We start from the raw sequence: 18,773 nt of genomic DNA, 5'->3' as shown, positions 1-18,773 counted from the left end.
AGATGGGATGCAAATAAATAAATAAGTAATAAGCTATAAACTGCTGTTAAAAATTATGTGATTCCCTTTGCTGGTTCTTTCACTTCCCTAGTCTGGCCCTGGGAATGTGAAGCTAAAGGACTTGGGGGTACTACGACACTGAACTTGTCAGAAAGCTGACAGCCTGGATTTGAGGCCTGAGTGCTATATTGAAAAGTTAGGGCTTTGTTTCCTTTCTGAGAGAAGACAGATGTAAAATAAGGTATTTTGCCTTCTTACTCTATATTACCAATTCACTTCTTTTTCCTCACAACATACCTCAATTTTATTTTTGATAGAAGTAAAAAAACCTTAAAAAAATTTTTGGGTACATTTTTCACAAGTCTTGGCTCATTCCACACTTTTAGCCCCGTGATGGCAAACCTATGGCATGCGTGCCACAGGCGGCATGCAGAGCCCTCTCTATGGGCACACATGCCGTAACCCAGCTCAGCATCACCCAGCTCAGCATCACCCAGCTCATGCACACACCTCCTGCTGGCCAGCTGATTTTTGGGTCTCTGCCATGCATGCATGAGGGTGGGGCGCATGTGCAGGACATGCAAGCACATGTGCAAGAGACATGCGCATGCACAGGGTGAAGGGGTGTAGTGCTCTTAAGAGTCTGTAGGGAGGTCTACTAGGCCCAAAACAGAGCACAAGGGAGTGGTGGTGTGGTATGGGTCCCCTGCGGCCTGATTTTGCTCTCAGGAGGATGGAGGGGGTGATGGCTTGTGCATGCATGGGTGGAGCACAGGAGGGAGCATTTACATGTGCAGGTGGTGGTGGGAGCATAGGGAGTATGTACACACATGCACATTTATAGGGGGCAGGGCACGTGCATGCTATCGCATGCACACGCTATCAGCATGTGACAACAAAAAGGTTAGCCATCACTGCTTTAGCCACTGTAATATAATCAATACAATTTTTGACAACTGCCTTATATCATTTTTTTCATTGCACATCACTATACAAGTCCCCTTTCCTTTGCAACCTTTTAGAAAGCTATATCTTCAGTATTTAATGGGATTTCTCATCCTTTCTAGACATGTCTCTCCTTTTGAATTTCATCAGTTGACCTATCTTCTACTGGAGTTCATTAAGTTCTAGTCTTTAAATTCTGATATACAAGTTTGATTCTTCTCTTGATTCAAAGATAACATGCTCATTCTCCCTCAAGATTCTACTGGTGGTCACCTTCACTTCTCCAAACCAATTCCTCTTTTTTTGTAAAAAAAAATTAGGTCAGATAGCAGATTACCCTTTTGCTTATTCCATTTTCTGCCAAATGGAGTTGTTAGCAAGAGTAGACAGGAATGTGTTGGGTCTCTTGGTTGTTTGATTTCCACTCTGGCAGAACAGTTGAATCTCCCATTCACATGCTCTTTTTTTAAAAGCATGTCATCTGATGCAGAAAGGCCTTACCTATATTTTCTGTTGATCCGGCAATCAATAATAAACTCTTTAGGATGTAATCATTTTTGTTTCTCTTTTTTTCCACCCAAACACTTTCACTAGATTTGTGCTTTGAGTCATGCTTTTTTAACATAGAAGAAAACACCATACCTCCTCCCTTTCTCCTGAATTGTTCCTGTTGTTCAAGTTGCAACCTTCCAGGGTTATGTTCTGATCATGTGGGTCAACCCAGGAAATTTTTGTTATCTGTTTTCCTGCATTAGGATTTCCTCTTGATTTCCAATAATTGTGCATTGGAGTAGAAAACTCTGAGCTTGTAAATGATATCTCTTATTTCATGAGGTGTAGCCTTTACGTCATCAGGACTTCTTCACATTGGTAGCAAGGTTCATAGTTGAGAAACCCAAACTTAGTTGTTAACTGTCAACAGCTCTCTTGTAATCCTTACCTGGAAGGATTGACAAAACTCCCAATTGTAATTCCAGATCCTCCACATTCCTGCCTCTTCTGGCAGTGAGGTTCGTGGAATTCTGAAGCTTTGGTTGTTTGATTGCAGATTTTTCATTACCCAACATCATCAGTGAGACTTCACCTTTCAACAAGTCAAAAGCCCCCTTTCCCCCATCTATCATGGCTTTTGGAAAACAATTTTCTTATCTGGTCAGCAGGACTTCTCTTTTTCATCCACTTGGTCTAATAATGGAACATAATGAGAGAGCGTTTGGTATAGTGGTTAAGGTACTGGTCTAGAAGCCATGGGTTTGAGTCACGCCTTCCACTCTCAACCCAATCCACTTTATAGGGTCATCTTTGAGAGACAAATAGGAGAAGGAAGGACTATTTTGTATCTTTGCCACCTTGAATTACTTATAAAAGTAATAAAGGAGGGATAAAAAATAAAACCACTCAATAAATAAAGTTGATAGTATAATCTCTTAACTAACATATTTTCCCCAGTTCTTCTGCCAGAATGTCTCTGTTCTTACAACTTATAGTAGACACTCTTGTGGTTACTACCTAGGCTGAAAATTGCCTCACATGTAGGTTGGACAAGGAGATCTTGGATAATATATGAGAGCGGTTTCAGCAAGAAACAAGTAATAGTTCTGTTCTTTTGCTTTCTGAATCTGTCCTATAACAAATATGTCTTGGGTACGAATATAACTCTATTGATCTGTTTTTCACATTTCATTGAGTTGCCATTTTGCTTGGCGTTGTAAGGCTTGATTTAAATTCCTTGGTTGAAAGTATCTGACAAATGTGAGCAAATACAGCAGTGTTGTAAGACTAGACCATAGATAATCCATTTTGTGGCATGTTCTTGAGAGGGATCTGGAAGTATGCATGTGTGTAAGTATTTATAGTAGAAAACAGGCTTCAGTATAAAGTTCACAAATTGTTATATGGTGCTCTTTCTACTTTCTTTAATTTTGTTAAAGGAATTAAAGTTCTATCCTTATTATTTTTATAAATAACTCAAGCAGTGAACATACCTAGTATTCCTTTCCTCTGTTCTGACCTATGCTTCCTTAAATAGCATGAAGCAGAGTCTTGGTCCTGGCAAAACCTCTTTTATTTATACGACTGTGAATTCCTTTCATTCACAGTCAGCAAGTCTTGGCAAACAGTATTTCAGAGGAATATTTATCAACACAAAACTTATCTCGCTTGGAAGGCTGCCAGATAACTAGTTCCCAAATGCAGGGCAAGGCAACACTTGACACAGAGTCTCTTATAGTCACAAACAGAACTTTCGACTCTTGAAACGACCAAAGGAATGGATTGTTTCCTGCAAAAGTCCACTCTCCATTTTTCTCATCTTTTGTTTCCTATGGGAGGGGCCAAACAATTTGGGCTTTACTCCCAAGTCAACCCTGCTTTCTTAGTTCTTGTCTTCTGGCAGATCTGCGTATGCGCACACTGGGAATAGGCTCCAGCTGTTCCTCTGCCTCACTGCTGTCTAGCTCCCTCTCTGCCTCTGACACAGAGCCCTCATCTGAGCTTTCCTCAGCCTCCAGTACTGACCCATATTCCTCCCCAACCTCCTTACTGTCTGACTCTGCTGCCAGCTCTGCTGGCCGCCAGTGAGCCACAACATCCTCCTCCTATTTTCCCCAGAAGAACAACCCTGTGAGGTGGGTTGGGCTGAGAGAAAGTGAATCCTTGGTGTTCTCTGAGCTTGGTTGTTTACTTGCAAACATTTCATTATCCAAATTAGGTAACATCAGTACTAGTCACAACCAAGCTCAAAAATCACTCTTTTCAATCCTGAGCTACAAATATTCTCGCTGGTCTTGTGATTCAATCAGTCCTGTGATTCAACCAGTCACAAGACCACCCGACCACCCAGAACCTATATAAATGAACAAGACACATCACCCCAAACCCTGCTGAAGATATTACCTAGTTTGGTAATAAAATGTCTAGGTGCCAAGCTGCAAAACTCAGAGGACAAACCTCTGCCTACAAATAATCTCCTTTATTAGATTCCCTCTCCTCCATGCATTCATGTTCTTGGAAAATAACTTAGCCTTAGTGCTATACTTGGAGATACAGTTATGTGGGACATTGTATCTATCACAGACTCATTTAAAGGCACTAAAAACCTAGTCATCACTTTAACAGAGAATCAGTTGGAATTACTGGAGAGGAGTCAGTATTCCACTCAAAACCACAATCGTTTTCAATCTTACAAAGGCATGTTCCTAAGTAAAGTCCCACAGTGCAATTTCCTCCAAGTAAACATATGGACCAGACTTCCCCAAACTGACTGGAGATAATGAAATAATAATTTACCACATCTGGAAGCTTTGTGTTGCTGAAGAATAATGCAGAGGAGGTTCCAATAGGCTTATAAGAAAGAGTTGTAAGAAAACCAAGGAAAGGGAAAATATTTTTAACTATAAGAGAACAGAAATATTTAAGAAGCTTTCCTCAGTGTGTCCATAAATTACATATTCCAAGAATATGTGAAGAGGAATAATTTGCTAATGTAATGGGTGGATAAAATGTAAAAAACCTTTGGAGAATGTTTTACCTAAATTATACGGCTCTCAATCTATCTTGTGGCTTATCTTGTATTTTCTTGTTAGACACAGTTAAAGCACAATAAATCTGAAGAAACACCATAAGTTCAGACATTAGTTGTTTTCCTCCCCTGCATATTTTGTCTATATCCCTCTTATTTTATAAGAACCAATAATTCATTTTCCATGTTTAGTTAATTTGGATTTTGGGATAGTGCACATCAGAGGTGGCATTCAGCAGGTTCTGACCAGTTCTGGAAAACCGGTAGCAGAAATTTTGAGTAGTTCGCAGAACCGGTAAATACCACCTCTGACTGGCCCCGCCCCCATCTATTCTCTGCCTCCCGAGTCACAGCTGATCGGGAGGGAATGGGGATTTTGCAGTAACCTTCTCCTGGAGTGGGGAGGGAATAAAGATTTTAGAGTATCCTTCCCCTGCCATGCCCACCAAGCCACGCCCACAGGACCACTAGTAAAAAAATTTGAATCCCACCACTGGTGCACATTATATCAATATAGCAATCTTTAAAGAGTAAAATAATTTGGCACCAAAATCTTTTGTAAATTGCTGCTTCATGACAAAATTTCCAACAAAATTAATTTTCATCTATATTTAAAAGAATGAAACTAAGCCATTAGTACAGCCTTATAATGAGTTATACAATTCAATAGTGGAACAAAATGGTTCCATTTAATAATTCTTTAAGAATTTATTGACACCACTATTAACACCCCCCCACACACATACTTTCAACTTGCCTTTCCTGGTATACTCCTTACCAAATTGCATTCTTTTGAATGAAGAGGAGAAATGCAAATTGAAATTACACTGTAGCGCTGGCAAATTTTAAACATTAGAATTCCTCTGCCTCACTAGAATGGCCAGATCTAAACGGCTTATGTTCCTTTAATAATTAGGAAAAAGGGACCTGCAAGTGCTGTAGTTTCATGATAAGCTACATTTGGTGGATGGGTATCATACTCTGCCTCTATGTTTCTCTTTCAAAACTGCAAAAAGCTCAGGAATCCTACTCTTATTTAAAAAAACTTTGCCTCGTTGATTAAAAAAGAAAGAAAAATCTTGGTTTGGCAAAACAATGAAGACACACTAAAACTGGATGGGATGTTGATAATATTAGAAAAGAATTTTAGAAGAAGATTATAGCTGTTTGAATGAGGGAAAAGTCTGCTAGATAGCCAAAATGTTGGTTTCGCTCTCATCTGTTTTTCATGGGTCTATTCATCATAAGATGTCTGTAATATGGATTGTTTTTTTTAATGGTTCAGAAATACACATCAAATGCTTCTTCTTGTAGTAGTTCAAGTTCTCACATGATCGGAAAGCAGCCTCTTCTAAGTTGGTGTAGTCCACATAAAGGTTACTATTTAGCATGGCTAAGTGTGGTATTGAAAGGAGTAGTAACCCAAAACATCTGAAAAACATGAACTTTGGAAAGATTAAAAGACCCATTTTTCTACAAGGATAGCAATAGCAATAGCAGTTAGACTTATATACCGCTTCATAGGGCTTTCAGCCCTCTCTAAGCGGTTTACAGAGTCAGCATATTGCCCCCAACAACAATCCGGGTCCTCATTTTACCCACCTCGGAAGGATGGAAGGCTGAGTCAACCCTGAGCCGGTGAGATTTGAACAGCCGAACTGCAGAACTGCAATCAGCTGAAGTAGCCTGCAGTGCTGCATTTAACCACTGCGCCACCTTGGCTCCTAAATAAAACACCATACCTTGAAGCTCATGTTTCTTTAATTGCCTTACGTTCTCATAATATGAAAATAGTAAGCTTCTTGGGGTTTCTAATTAGGACTGTATCAGCCTGACTGTGTCACTAGGATAGATGTCAATCCGGGGTGGGTAACTATGGCCCCTTTACGACCTGTGGACTTCAATTCCCAGAATTCCTGAGCCAGCCATGCTGGAATTTTGAAAGTTGAAGTCCACAGGTCATAAAGGGGCCATAGTTGCCCATCCCTTTAGCCAGTAACAGCACTAAAAATTGTAATGTGGTTCCTTGCCCAAGATATACCATATTTTCAAAACAATTAAACCCTGACTAATTCTAGAGCAAGTACCACTGAATCTAGAGTAATTAACACTGAACAGATAAAAATAAAATGTGTAGTTATAGTGATCCATTCCCTGAGAACCCATTTCTAGATAGAATAGAATAACAGATTGGAAGGGACCTTGGAAGTCTTCTGTCCAACCCAGAAACCCTGTACTGTTCCAGACAAATGGTTATCCAACATCTTCTTAAAAACTTCCAGTGTTTGAACATTCACAACTTCTGGAGGCAAGTTGTTCCACTGATTAATTGTTCTAACTGTCAGGAAATTTCTCTTAGGTCACTTCTCTTCTTGATTAGTTTCCACTCATTGCTTTTTGTCCTGCCCCCAGGTGCTTTGGAGAATAGCTGGAGAATAGCTTCCTCTTCTTTGTGGCAATCCCTGAGATATCGGAGCACTGCTATCATGTCTCCCCTAGTCCTTCTTTTCACTAAACTAGACCTACCCAGTTCCTGCAAACGTTCTTCATTTGTTTTAGCCTCCAGTCCCCTAATCATCTTTGTTGCTCTCTTCTGCACTCTTTCTAGAGTCTCAACACCTTTTTTACAGTGTGGTGACCAAAACTGCATACAGTATTCCAAGTGTGGCCTTACCAAGGCATTATAATGTGATATTAACACTTCATGTTTGTTAAAGAAAACCCATAGTTTTGTTGGTATGAAAATCATACAATACAAAAATGCCTCTGAGTGTGTATAAAATAGTAGATCCTATATAAGAGTTGAATATAGGGAGACCAAGCCCAGACTCAGATTATTTTTTTTCTGTCTGGATCTGCCAACTGCATTGTAAAAACCTGAATTTTGAAGATTGTATGCCATCTTTAATAATATTTTATTTGTTTCTGTTGCTAAAAATATTGATAGAAACATGGGAAGGGACTGGATTTGGGAGTGTTAACAGCTGAAAGTTTGGAAGCACAACTGGAGAGTCTTTTAAAAGTTGGAGGCAAAACTATCAGGTTATTTTTGTTAAGGTGCAGCTTGGACAATTATGTTAACAGCTGAGAGACAGAAACAAGTCTAGTCTGCAATTGTCAATAATGTGATATAAACGGGTACTGAAATTGAACATTTGTAGACTGTAATTTTCAGGGAGCTGAATTCAGATTTTACATCTTGTAGATTAGTAACACCACTAAATAAATTAGTCCAGTCTACTATCCTAATTTGACAGTCCTCCAGATGACTGACCTGCCATAACATCTCCAACTGGAAGTCTATACTATAGAAATCTGATAGAATAGAGTTTTACCCAAGATTTTATACATGTTTATGAGAACATAAACTGCAAACATATCAATTGAATTCTGAAATCTGATTGTTGTGCGTTATCCTCTCCTATTTAAAAATGTTAATATGAGCAGGGTTGAATCAAGCAAGGATAGGAGAAACATGAATGTCCAGAATGTCCCAGTCCAAAATGCCAGCCAATAATATTTTGGGACACTTTTTCTCTCTCTTAGAATCCGATGCAGAAACAGTGGATTTTTACCATGGGTATTTAAATTGTGCCTGCAGCTTGTTTGACTTCTACAGTTGTAAATTTCAATAAAAGCAAAACAAAGCACCTCTGAAGGTTTTCTAAAAACCAATTTTAATTAAATGTACTAGAATTTCTGACTGCATGAATGGGCAGGATTGGAAATGGATTAGAGATGAATTAAACTATTATTATCAAATTTATTTTCTGCCCATCTTGCAGTTTGAAGTAACTCTGACCAAATATAAGATATATAAATTTATACAAATCCTAGGGATATAATTTTAAAAAATCCAATTACAATTAGTGAAACAGAAACCATTCCTTGGAAGATGTACTAATTATTAGAATAAAAAGACAGCATATATAGACCTTAGGTTACTGCAGTGAGTTTCACTTATAAAAATATAGTTCTTCTATTTACCCAAGCTAGCCCATCTGAGTAAAAGTTTGGATCTGCATTCCAGGTAAGTCTCTTGCATAGACCACTAGCATTTATTTATTTTGTGGATGAAAATGCTGTAACATTTTGAATGATATTAGTATAACTAACAAAAGTGACTTATAAGGAAAGCTTCAGTAGATACTTCTATTGCATATATTCACTGTATCTTCTATGTTTCTGGCTCTGATGATAGTGATAAGGAAAGACTAGATGGCAAAGAGTTGGCCAATTTCCCACTTTTTCTAGGATACAAAGATAAAGGAAGCTTAGGCTATAAGAAAGGAATAGGGCACCAGTGAGGTTTTGAGACTTGATTATGTCCTGTCAAATTAGTGTTGACCCTCAGTGATCACATAGTTTTTCTCCAGGTGGATCTGTCTCAACTTGGTCTATAGGGCCTCCAGTAGTGCACTCATTGCTGCTGTAATTGATCCAGTTTGTTACTGCTCATCTTCCCTTTCCTTTCACCATTGAAATTATTATAGATTTCATCAGAGAGTTTGTCCACCGAATAATTTGTGCAAAGTATAATAATTTGAACCTGGTCATGTGCACTTCAAGTGAAAACTCTGGATTGATTTGTTCAACAATTCTTTTGTTTGTCTTCTTGGTTATCAGTTGCATTTTCAAGATTCTTCAACAAAAAAATTCAAAAATGTAAACAGCTCTTTCTACTCCACTTCTTCAAATTCCAATTAATGCTTCCATAGAGTGGGGGGGGGGGGGACCATTGCCTGCTTGATTCCGACCTTGGATTTTTGAGTGGGATAGATTCTATCCACTTCCTGCCTGTGCCTGCTGCCTTTCTTTAACCTTGAAATGTTGATTGCCTTGAATCGGGATGAAGATGATCTGCAGGGGGCCATGCCGCTTTGCATGCTGCTTGATCTTGCTCCTTTCTAGAGCTCTAGAAGCAGCGGGACGGTGTGGAAGCCAAGCGGTAGAGAAGCGTGCGCAGGCACGCTGGAGGCCTTCTTACATTGCTTCCGGGCATCGCTTCCTGAAAGCAGTAGGCATTAGAGACTAAAGGGTCGGACTTCAGTGTCCGTAGCAGCAGGCAAGGTGTGCCTCCCAAGGCTGCTCCAATAGCTGCCAGGCAGAGGCGGGGACGGGAGACGAGAGGCGGGGAGGTCGCTTGCCTCCACCGCCTGCGCTCACACCCAGTCAGCCAGCAAGTAAGGCCCTTCTGGGGCTGCAGCCCCGCTCTGGGTGTGTGGCTGCTTCCGCCTCTAGGGGAAGGTGAGCTGTTTGCGATTCTCCCGCCTTTTATGTCCGCGGTGACACTCACTCTGTCTGACTCGCCCATGAGTCTCCTCGGGAGCTACCTGAAAAAGACCAACAATGATGGCTATGAATCTTTGCAGCTGGTGGACAGCAACGGTGACTTCTGCAGCAGCCGGGAGCGAACCGGCGGCGGCGGCGGCAGCGGCAACCTCGGCAAACAAGGGGTGATCCCCGCGGTGGTAGCAGCAGCCAGGAGCCCAGCGCGACAGCATCAGCATCAGCCGCTCGACTGCAGCACCATGGACAGCTCAGGTAGCAGGTTGACTGCCTCTCCGCGGGGAAGAGTGGGGCGGGAGAGGGGAGAGATGTACTTAGGGCCCAACCTTCCGGGCGAGGTTGGTGGTGGGTGGGATTGGAGCGGACTTGGCCGGGCCAGTCCGCCCTTTCTAAGGCGACGGCCTGCTTACTAAAAACCTACAGAGCTTTTAAGAACAGTTAATGAAGAAACCTGCCCATTCTTCTCATACTGTTCCGTTAAGTGCAAGGGGGGGGGGAGGACGGGCGGGGCGCAAAGGAACCGCGCCGATCAGTGTATTGTTCTCGGGCTGCGTGTGTGCTTGTGAATAAGTGGGTGGGTGGGAGAGAGGGAGGAAGGGAGATGCAGAGAAGACTGCTTCGGGCTATTTTGCTAGTGTGCCTTGGTGTGAGACGAAAACTATTAGCAATGACCTCTTCAGGGAAATCCTAGAAAAGAGCAAAATGTATATTTTCAAAAGTACTTGGTCTTTGGCAGTAAATCTTCTACTTAAAGGGGTTTTTCTTTCATTGAGATTTATTGAAAGAAAGAAAGTGAATGTCTGCTCTGGGAAACTATCTGTATATAAAGCTGATGCTGCTTATACTATCTTGAAAATAAGGGTCATTTATTTGACTATTAGGCTCAGCCCTAATAAAAAGCAAGGATTTTTTTTTGTTATATTTAAAAGCTAACTGGCAGCCCCAGTTTTTAATTTAATAGAAACTGAGTGAAGCTTAAAACCAAAGCAGCATGTTACTTTAAAAAAAATCCATCAAGTGACACACCTTTTTTTCCTCACTGCAAAAACGGAAAGGGATATCTGTCTTTATGGGAAATGGTGATAGACTTATAAAAATGTGCTGTACATCCAAATCTTTTATCTGTTTTAAAATCTCAGTTGGACAGTTTACAGAACTAGTAATAAGCTAGTCATTGTGATGTCCAACCTCTGATCAACCTGGATTGCTGATCGATTGCATCAATAAGCTGGTAGTTATTGATGGATTATCTGCTGTGTTCTAAAATTGGTTGATGGGCATGTTTTGTTAAATGACATGATTTCTTCAATGCCACGAAAGCTAATACTGTAGAAATACACTATATTGCCAAAAGTATTCGCTCACCTGCCTTTACTCGCATATGAACTTACAATATTTAACCTGTGATTATGTCTTCCCGACTGAATTGCTGTTAGTATTTCCCCCCTGCCTTTGGATTCATTGTTGAGTCACTGACACTGCATTAGTGGCTATAATGTGGCTAGATATTTCCTTAGTCTACTCCATGTTCATTCATTTTTATTATCCTACAGATTCATATCAGTTATAACGTGATGTCTCCAAATTAATGACTTTTTTCATTATTCTTTGTGCTAATTATAGTTAGTCTGGATTTTATCAGACTGATTTTCATTTATCTGTTCTGTATTAATATGAGTATTGGATAGAGAATTTGTAACAACATCCATTGGACATCAGTCAGCAGAGATCTGGAGCATGTGGCATGTCCATATGGGAATGCATGGGGCAGGCAGAGGTTGAGGGGAGCAGGTAGTCCAGCAAGTAGCTCGGTTCTATGGTAGCTAAAGCTTTAAAGGCAATAACCAGGAAACTTGAATTGCACCTGAACATCTATTGGGAGCCAATATAAGTTCATATGCGAGTAAAGGCAGGTGAGTGAATACTTTTGGTAATATAGTGTATATTCATAGTTCTGTTTCATTTTTGATGAAGTCTTCTTTTTTCCTGACTAGAGAACATTTTTTGATGTATAAGCATTTTCCATCAAATGATGTGCTGCTGCTACATTAAGGGGAAAAAAGAGTGTCTTGGGGAGTTGAACCTCAAAGTTATCCTGGTTAGACTGAGAATTTTATAGTATTCAGTTATTTTAACATAGTGCCCAATCTTGTTGAGCTGTTAGGGGTATGTGCATGAGACGGAGGGAGTCTCAGGCTTTCTCCAAATTCTGAAACAGTAGGAATGTTGAATGAATTGCTTTATAAAACCACTCTTTCCTGGATCAGTTTCAAACTGAGTGAGAAAGAAATCGTACTGCTTTTCAAAATTTTGGCAACAAATATAAGGTTACTTCCCAATGAGCTGAGAAAATGCTACAAAAAGTTACAAGGAAAGCCAAATCTCATGTTCCATGTATAGCATTTTAAAGGATTTGATATTAACATTTATTTATATTGAAATAACTGTGATCTACAATAGTTACATTTAGTTTACTCTTGTAGAGGAAAGGGGTATTCTGTCACCTGCTAATTATGATTTAAATGTATCTTTGCTTGCTAACAATTAAGCATTATCTTCTCTTTAAAATTTTATTTCCTTCCTCTTTGTTTGATTTGAAAAAATAGCGACAAACTAGACTTTGCAAATTCAGCAATTATGCAGACTCTACTAGTTACAGATTTTGAATTGATCTGCTACTTCAAGAAGGAATAAGATTAAAATAACTTTTTAAAAATCAAAATTTTACTTTGAAATGTATAGATTTTGCTTATTTATAGATTGAAAATATTGATTGAAATTTTGAATTGCATAATGCTGTTTTGCAGTTTATAGGCTAAATGCTTGTATGGACATCATGGACAGTGATATCTGTGCTTATTTTCATATGTATGAGTCTGTTGTTATCATTCTTGATTTAAAGCTTTCCATGAAAAGGATAAAAATTACCTAATGGGTTTTAATATTCTTACTAGATCTTGTTATCTTTGATTATTTTTTGCAAATCCAGAGTTGCTGATTTCAACTCTTATCAAAGTTAACAATATATGCAGGGGAATTGTTGTTTAGCAACATCTAGAAGGTGACAGGTTCCTAAGGATACAGAAGATGATTGCCTAAGGACTGTGCTAATTATTTTAAGCAAACAGTCCTCAAATATTGATCCATAGTTTTTTAAATTGATAACAGTTAAACAGCTTCATTTAAAACCATTTGCAAATATTTTATAAATAATATTTTATAAAACACCTGCAACTATGTGTAATTTTGAGTGAATTTCTTAAAACTACCAAGGGGATGTGTTCCCGGATGTTTACACTTTTGGGTAGATTCCAGTTTTAGTCATTTTGGCAATATTGGAAGACATGCTTTTGTCTACTTCCCTGGAACTTCAGGAATAAGGACACACATTGGATGTTAGCTTTCACATCCTCATCATTACATAATTGTGTGTGTGTGTGTCTGTGTGTGTGTGTACACCTTTGAGTCAGTGTTACTCCTGCTGACTGCCTTAACAAGTCTGTGAAGTTTCCTTGACAGGTTTCTGGTGGTTTGCCATTGACTGCTTCCTAGGCCTAAGAGGCAAGAATAGAACTCATATCTCCCTGTTTCTAGCTCAATGCCTTTAGCCATTACACCATGTGGACTCACTGGACAACTGTATAGTGATAAAGAAGAATCCTCTGTAAGGATGGGCAATCTTTGGTGGCCAAGGATGACATTTTAGGAAGAGGCAAGGGTTGCAGATTGTGTGGAGCAACCTCACATGTGTTGGTGAGATGGGTTTGAGGGAGAATTGAGATTTTTTTATTTTTAATTAAGATAGTTCTTGACTTAAACCACAATTGAGCCTAAAGTTTCTGCTGCTAAGAAGTTGTTAAGTGAGTTGGACCCCATTTTATGACCTTTCTTGCTAAGTGTATCACTGCAGTTGTTAAGTGAATCATTCAGTCATTAAGTAAATCTGACTTCCCCCATCGACTTTGTTTGTCTGAAGCCAGCTGGGAAGGTTACAAATGGTGATCATATGACCACAGGACAGCGCAACTGTCATAAATACATGCCAGTTACCAAATGCCCGGATTTTGATCGCATGACTGTGGGGTTGCTGCAATGGTTGTAAGTTTGAAAAACCACCATAAGTCACTTTTTTCACTGCCTTTGTAACTTCGAACTGTCACTAAACAAATGGTTGTAAGTTGAGGATTACGAAAATATACCAAAGTATCAAACCGTTCATAATGTCATAATATCAAGAATAGCTACAGTATTTTTGCAATCGTGGATAAAGGCACTTCCCAAGGCTGCACATACACCTCAAGGCATGAGTTGCCCAGCCTTGCTTACTCTCGCTGTTCAATTTGTAGGAATGCCAAGGGAATAAATGTTTGCCTTTGCATTTGCCTTCCTGAATGTTTTCTATGTGAATTCTATTGTTGGTAGAATTCAAAAATAGTCATAGTGAATATGCAGAATAATAAAAAGATGTTAATGGTAGGAAAGTTAGCAATTTTTATTTAAAAATAGAAGCCTAGTACTGCATGTAGTAAGTATTCTACAGCTGAAATTGCTGGAGTTTTTCAGAGGTAGCTTATGTATCACTTGGGTATTCTTGCATTCATTATGCATGAATTTAATCCCCATACTTCCAAAATTAATGTCTATGATAACAGCAGCAGCAAAACCCTTTTCCAATTCTCAAGACTTATGTAAAAACTATTATAGATTTCAGTAACATTCACACTTAATAAATATGATGACTAAGAAGCATTTCTAAGACTGTAAATTGTTCCTCGTTCAAGCGTTCGTCATTGTAAGATTTATCACTTGAAATCAGATGAGGATGCTTTCACTTTTTAAAATTATTTCCATTTATTTAGCTCCATTCTCATTTTAGAGATGTCTGTTCTGAGCTATTCTATAGAGTTTATAGGCAGTGCAATTCCAGCACTAGTACCTAATATAAAAGCTATTAATCTTTCATTTTATGATGTAGACACACATTTCCAATCACTCTTTTATTATATCTAATAATATGTTTTCTGCAAACTGAAGGCAACACAGAAATAATTCAGTTGCTTAAGCTAGGTATCCTCTTACATACCAAAGTGCTTATTTCATTTTAGGCATGAAAACTGAATATTTCCACTGATAGCAGTGGTGCAGTTCTAATGCATATTGACAAAACGCTTTATAGAATTGTTCCTCGGGAAAATCAATTTAGTATACTGATTAGATGAGATCCTCATATATTGGATTAAATGAACCTATTCTGATCTTGTGCTCTTCAAATATGTTGGATTTATTGATTGTGTGCCATGAAACTGATGTCACCTCTTAGCATCACATAGCACACTTAGCACACCACCAAGATGATCTTTTCCCGACTTTTTAGGATTTCCCATGGTGCATCCATTGCATCATTGTAAATGAGTCCATCCATCTTGTCTTCCTCTCTGTCCTTCCATCTTTCCCACCAAATATGGAAAAGAGATTTGGGAATTAGAAGAATTAGATTTAAAAATGTATTGAGAAACTTACTAGCATATAAGAACCACTGTATTTACTATCTTGGGATTGTCCTTTTATGGCGGAGGAAGACATATAATGTCTTCATAATAATTGCTTTATTTTCAGGTATAAGTTATATGGTAGCAATTGTCAGCTAATAGCTCATCAATAGGTGTGTGACTTATAGTCCAACATAGTTGAAGGTATACAGGGTTGGAATAAACTGAGTTAGACCAGTATATCAAGATTTTTCAGAACAAGGAGTTCTGATACTAAAAGTGCATTTCAGCTAAATCATAAACCCAGATCCTTGACTGTCCTAAAGTAAGCTGCTTCTAAACTCAATTCTTAAGTCTTTCTCAGTTTGCACCCAATTTTCCAAATTCTGCTGTGAATTACATTTTAAAATCCAGACAGAGGATTTTACATTTCTTTTTATTCTTGAAATTGTGAAGACAACCTCTTCATTGTAAGGATTCAGTGAAGTGAACTACTTTGAAGTGGTCTAGGATATTTTTTTTAAGTCATGGCCCTGGAAAAAGTCTTAGTTTAAAGCATGTCATAGGAAAGAGCCAGTATAGAGAGAATATAAAGAGAGCGTTGGTGGCATAGTAGTTAGAATGCAGCATTACAGGCTAATTCTACCAACTGCTAGCAGTTCGATTGTCCTCAGCTCAAGATTGACTCAGCCTTCCATCCTTCTGAGATGAGTAAAACGAGGACTCAGATTGTTGGAGGTAATATGCTGCCTCTGTAAACTGCTTAGAGAGAGTTGTAAAGCACTGTGAGATGGTATATAAGTCTAACTGTTATTGTTATTGAAAAGCTTCCCAAACACTCTTATCTTTGAAAGTGAACATAGAAAGCATGGAAGAAGTGGCTGTTTTTAATGTTCAAGCAAATTCTCACAGGAACAAGCTCTGTTTAGTTCCTCTCATGGAACCAACCCCCAGTCTATGAATTATGAACAACTCTTCATATTAAACCAAACAGGTAGTATTTCAGCATTGCCTTCATTTAAAAAAAATTCCTAGAAATATTAAGGTTAATCAAAATAGATTCAGAACAGGAAAATTACCAGATGATGGACTCATATTTAGAAAACATTACACTGAAGAACTAATGTTGACTAACTGAAATAGCTTTCAGTATACTAAGGTGCATTAACTTTTCTTAAAAGACCATTTCTAGAAGTTAAAATCTCTTCTGTCATAGTAATTGTTTATGAAGAAACTGAGAGATATCTCCATGAAAACAAAAGGCCTCTCTTAGACACTATCTCGTCTGTCTGTTCTCTTGGATAATTTGAAATGACAAAAGTCCATTTCTGAAGCCTCTTTGTTTTTGGAGCTGAATAACATTATCAGCTCATCCACATAGTTTTGGTCCTAGCAGCATTCTCATTTAAGTTCATATCACCCTTGAGTGTGTTTTATATTATGGCAATTTACACAGCATTTTTAAGCACAAAGCACGTCAGATTTTTCTCATAGTTGCTATTTTGAAAATGTGTTTAAGGAAAATGCAGTTGTCCATTTTGAGAAAGCATAAAGGAGAGTTAAATAAGAGCAATGTTTGAGGAAAAAGTTAGTGAAAGGTTACTGAAGTGCAGAATTAGAATAACAAGTACGATCGCTAATCTTTCTAATTTTTTTTCCTCTGAATAATTTTTCCAGTAAGTTGAAACAATAAAATATTTCTGTATCTAAACATCTTAAATATTCATCACAAAGAATTAATATAATTAACATGGTTTATTCTAATTTTATAGTTTTTACTCCTATTTGCTCCTTCACTTTTATCTTTGTGGGCCATGGACAGTTTTATAATAGGAGCAGCATAAGAATTATATAAAGTAAATGAATAAATAAGTTAGATGGCCATTGCAGCTATTATAATTCTCTGGAAAAAAGTTGGCACACAATTCTTCCTGAAAAAACTACAAGAGTCTCAGTTTTGTTCTCTTTTGTAACGAATGCCCAAATTCAAAGATGCATACTCACTTGGATATTTGGTTATATTTTTCTCCTTTAGAAGGGATAAGGTACAGGGGTGGGCTTCAAAAATATTAGCAAGGGCTTCTCTGTCTGGTTGCTGGGTGGGCATGGCCATGGTGGGTGTGGCCTAGCCTCCTGCAACATGGTGGGTGAGTAAGGTGACCAGATTTTCAGATTGGTAAAAAGGGACACCTTTGACCGGGGGGGGGGGGCTAGATTAAAAATTTTATACGGAGCAACAAAAATTTTCATACAACGCAAAAATAGTATTGTAATATTTTTTTTTATTTCAACATAACTACAATTTACAAATATAAATTGTAACTGTTGCCAAACATCAAAATTTTGATCACGTGACCATGAGGATGCTGCAATGGTTGCTAAGTGTGAAAATGGTCGCTAAGTGTGAAAAATGGTCATCAGTCACTTTTTTCAATGCCATTGTAACTTTGGTCACTATACCACCTTTCTTGCCACAGTTCTTAAGTGAATAACTGCAGCTGGTATTTTGTATTTTGGATAGAATCTTTTTTTAAATAGTCTAAGACAATTTAAAAAAAGAATCCACAAAGAATAAATTGAAGTAAAACATTTCAAACTATTCCACACAGAATAAATTGAAGTAAAACTATTTTTAAAAATTCTATGCACAATATATTTCAAAATATTGTGCATAGAATTTTTAAAAATGGTTTCACTTCAATTTATTTTGGATAGAATCCTTTTTTAAAATTGTCTTAGACGAATTTAAAAAAAGATTCTATCCAAAATACAAAATACCAGCTGCAGTTATTCACTTAAGAACTGTGGCAAGAAAGGTGATATAATGGGCTTAGTGACCAAAGTTACAATGGCATTGAAAAAAGTGACTGATGACCATTTTTCACACTTAGTGACCATTTTCACACTTAGTGACTGTTGCAGCATTCTCATGGTCACACGATCAAAATTTTGATGTTTGGCAACAGATTTGTATTTATGATGGTTTCAGTGTCCACCTTTTGACAAAGTCAAATGGGGAAACCAGATTCACTTATGTTACTAACTTATCAGCTGCAGTTATTCACTTAAGAACTATGGCAAGAAAGGTGGTATAATGGGCTTAGTGACCAAAGTTACAATGGCATTGAAAAAAGTGACTGATGACCATTTTTCACACTTAGCGACAATTTTCACACTTAGCGACCGTTGCAGCATCCTCATGATCACGTGATCAAAATTTTGATATTTGGCAACAGTTACAATTTATATTTGTAAATTGTAGTTATGTTGAAATAAAAAAAATATTACAATACTATTTTTGTGTTGTATGAAAATTTTTGTTGCTCCATATAAAATTTTTAATCAAGCCCCCACCCCCAGTCAAAGGTGTCCCTCTTTACTGAAAATCTGGTCACCTTGCTTTTTAGGATGCTGTCTAGATTTGCCATAGTTTTCCTCCCCAGGAGCAAGCGTCTTTTAATTCCTTGGAATTGGGTATGTCTAGTTTAATGAAAAGAAGGACCGAGGTATTGTATTGTGGTTGCTGCAAT

The 18,773-nt window shown here is 38.1% G+C and overlaps 1 protein-coding gene across 1 annotated transcript in view; it reads left to right on the top strand.

The window, feature by feature from the left end:
* The first annotated feature begins 9,777 nt into the window (after positions 1 to 9,777).
* Positions 9,778 to 18,773, top strand: part of DNAJC6 (DnaJ heat shock protein family (Hsp40) member C6) — a 55,533-nt gene continuing 46,537 nt past the window's right edge. The window contains exon 1 of the mRNA XM_032218878.1: positions 9,778 to 10,009. Within this exon, the coding sequence (XP_032074769.1) occupies positions 9,778 to 10,009 (232 nt within the window). The remainder of the gene's footprint in view (positions 10,010 to 18,773) is intronic.

This window comes from Thamnophis elegans, chromosome 5 (genome assembly GCF_009769535.1).
Source record: "Thamnophis elegans isolate rThaEle1 chromosome 5, rThaEle1.pri, whole genome shotgun sequence".
NCBI classification, from domain to species: Eukaryota; Metazoa; Chordata; class Lepidosauria; order Squamata; family Colubridae; genus Thamnophis; species Thamnophis elegans.
This window is presented reverse-complemented; position numbering and strand designations above follow the sequence as displayed.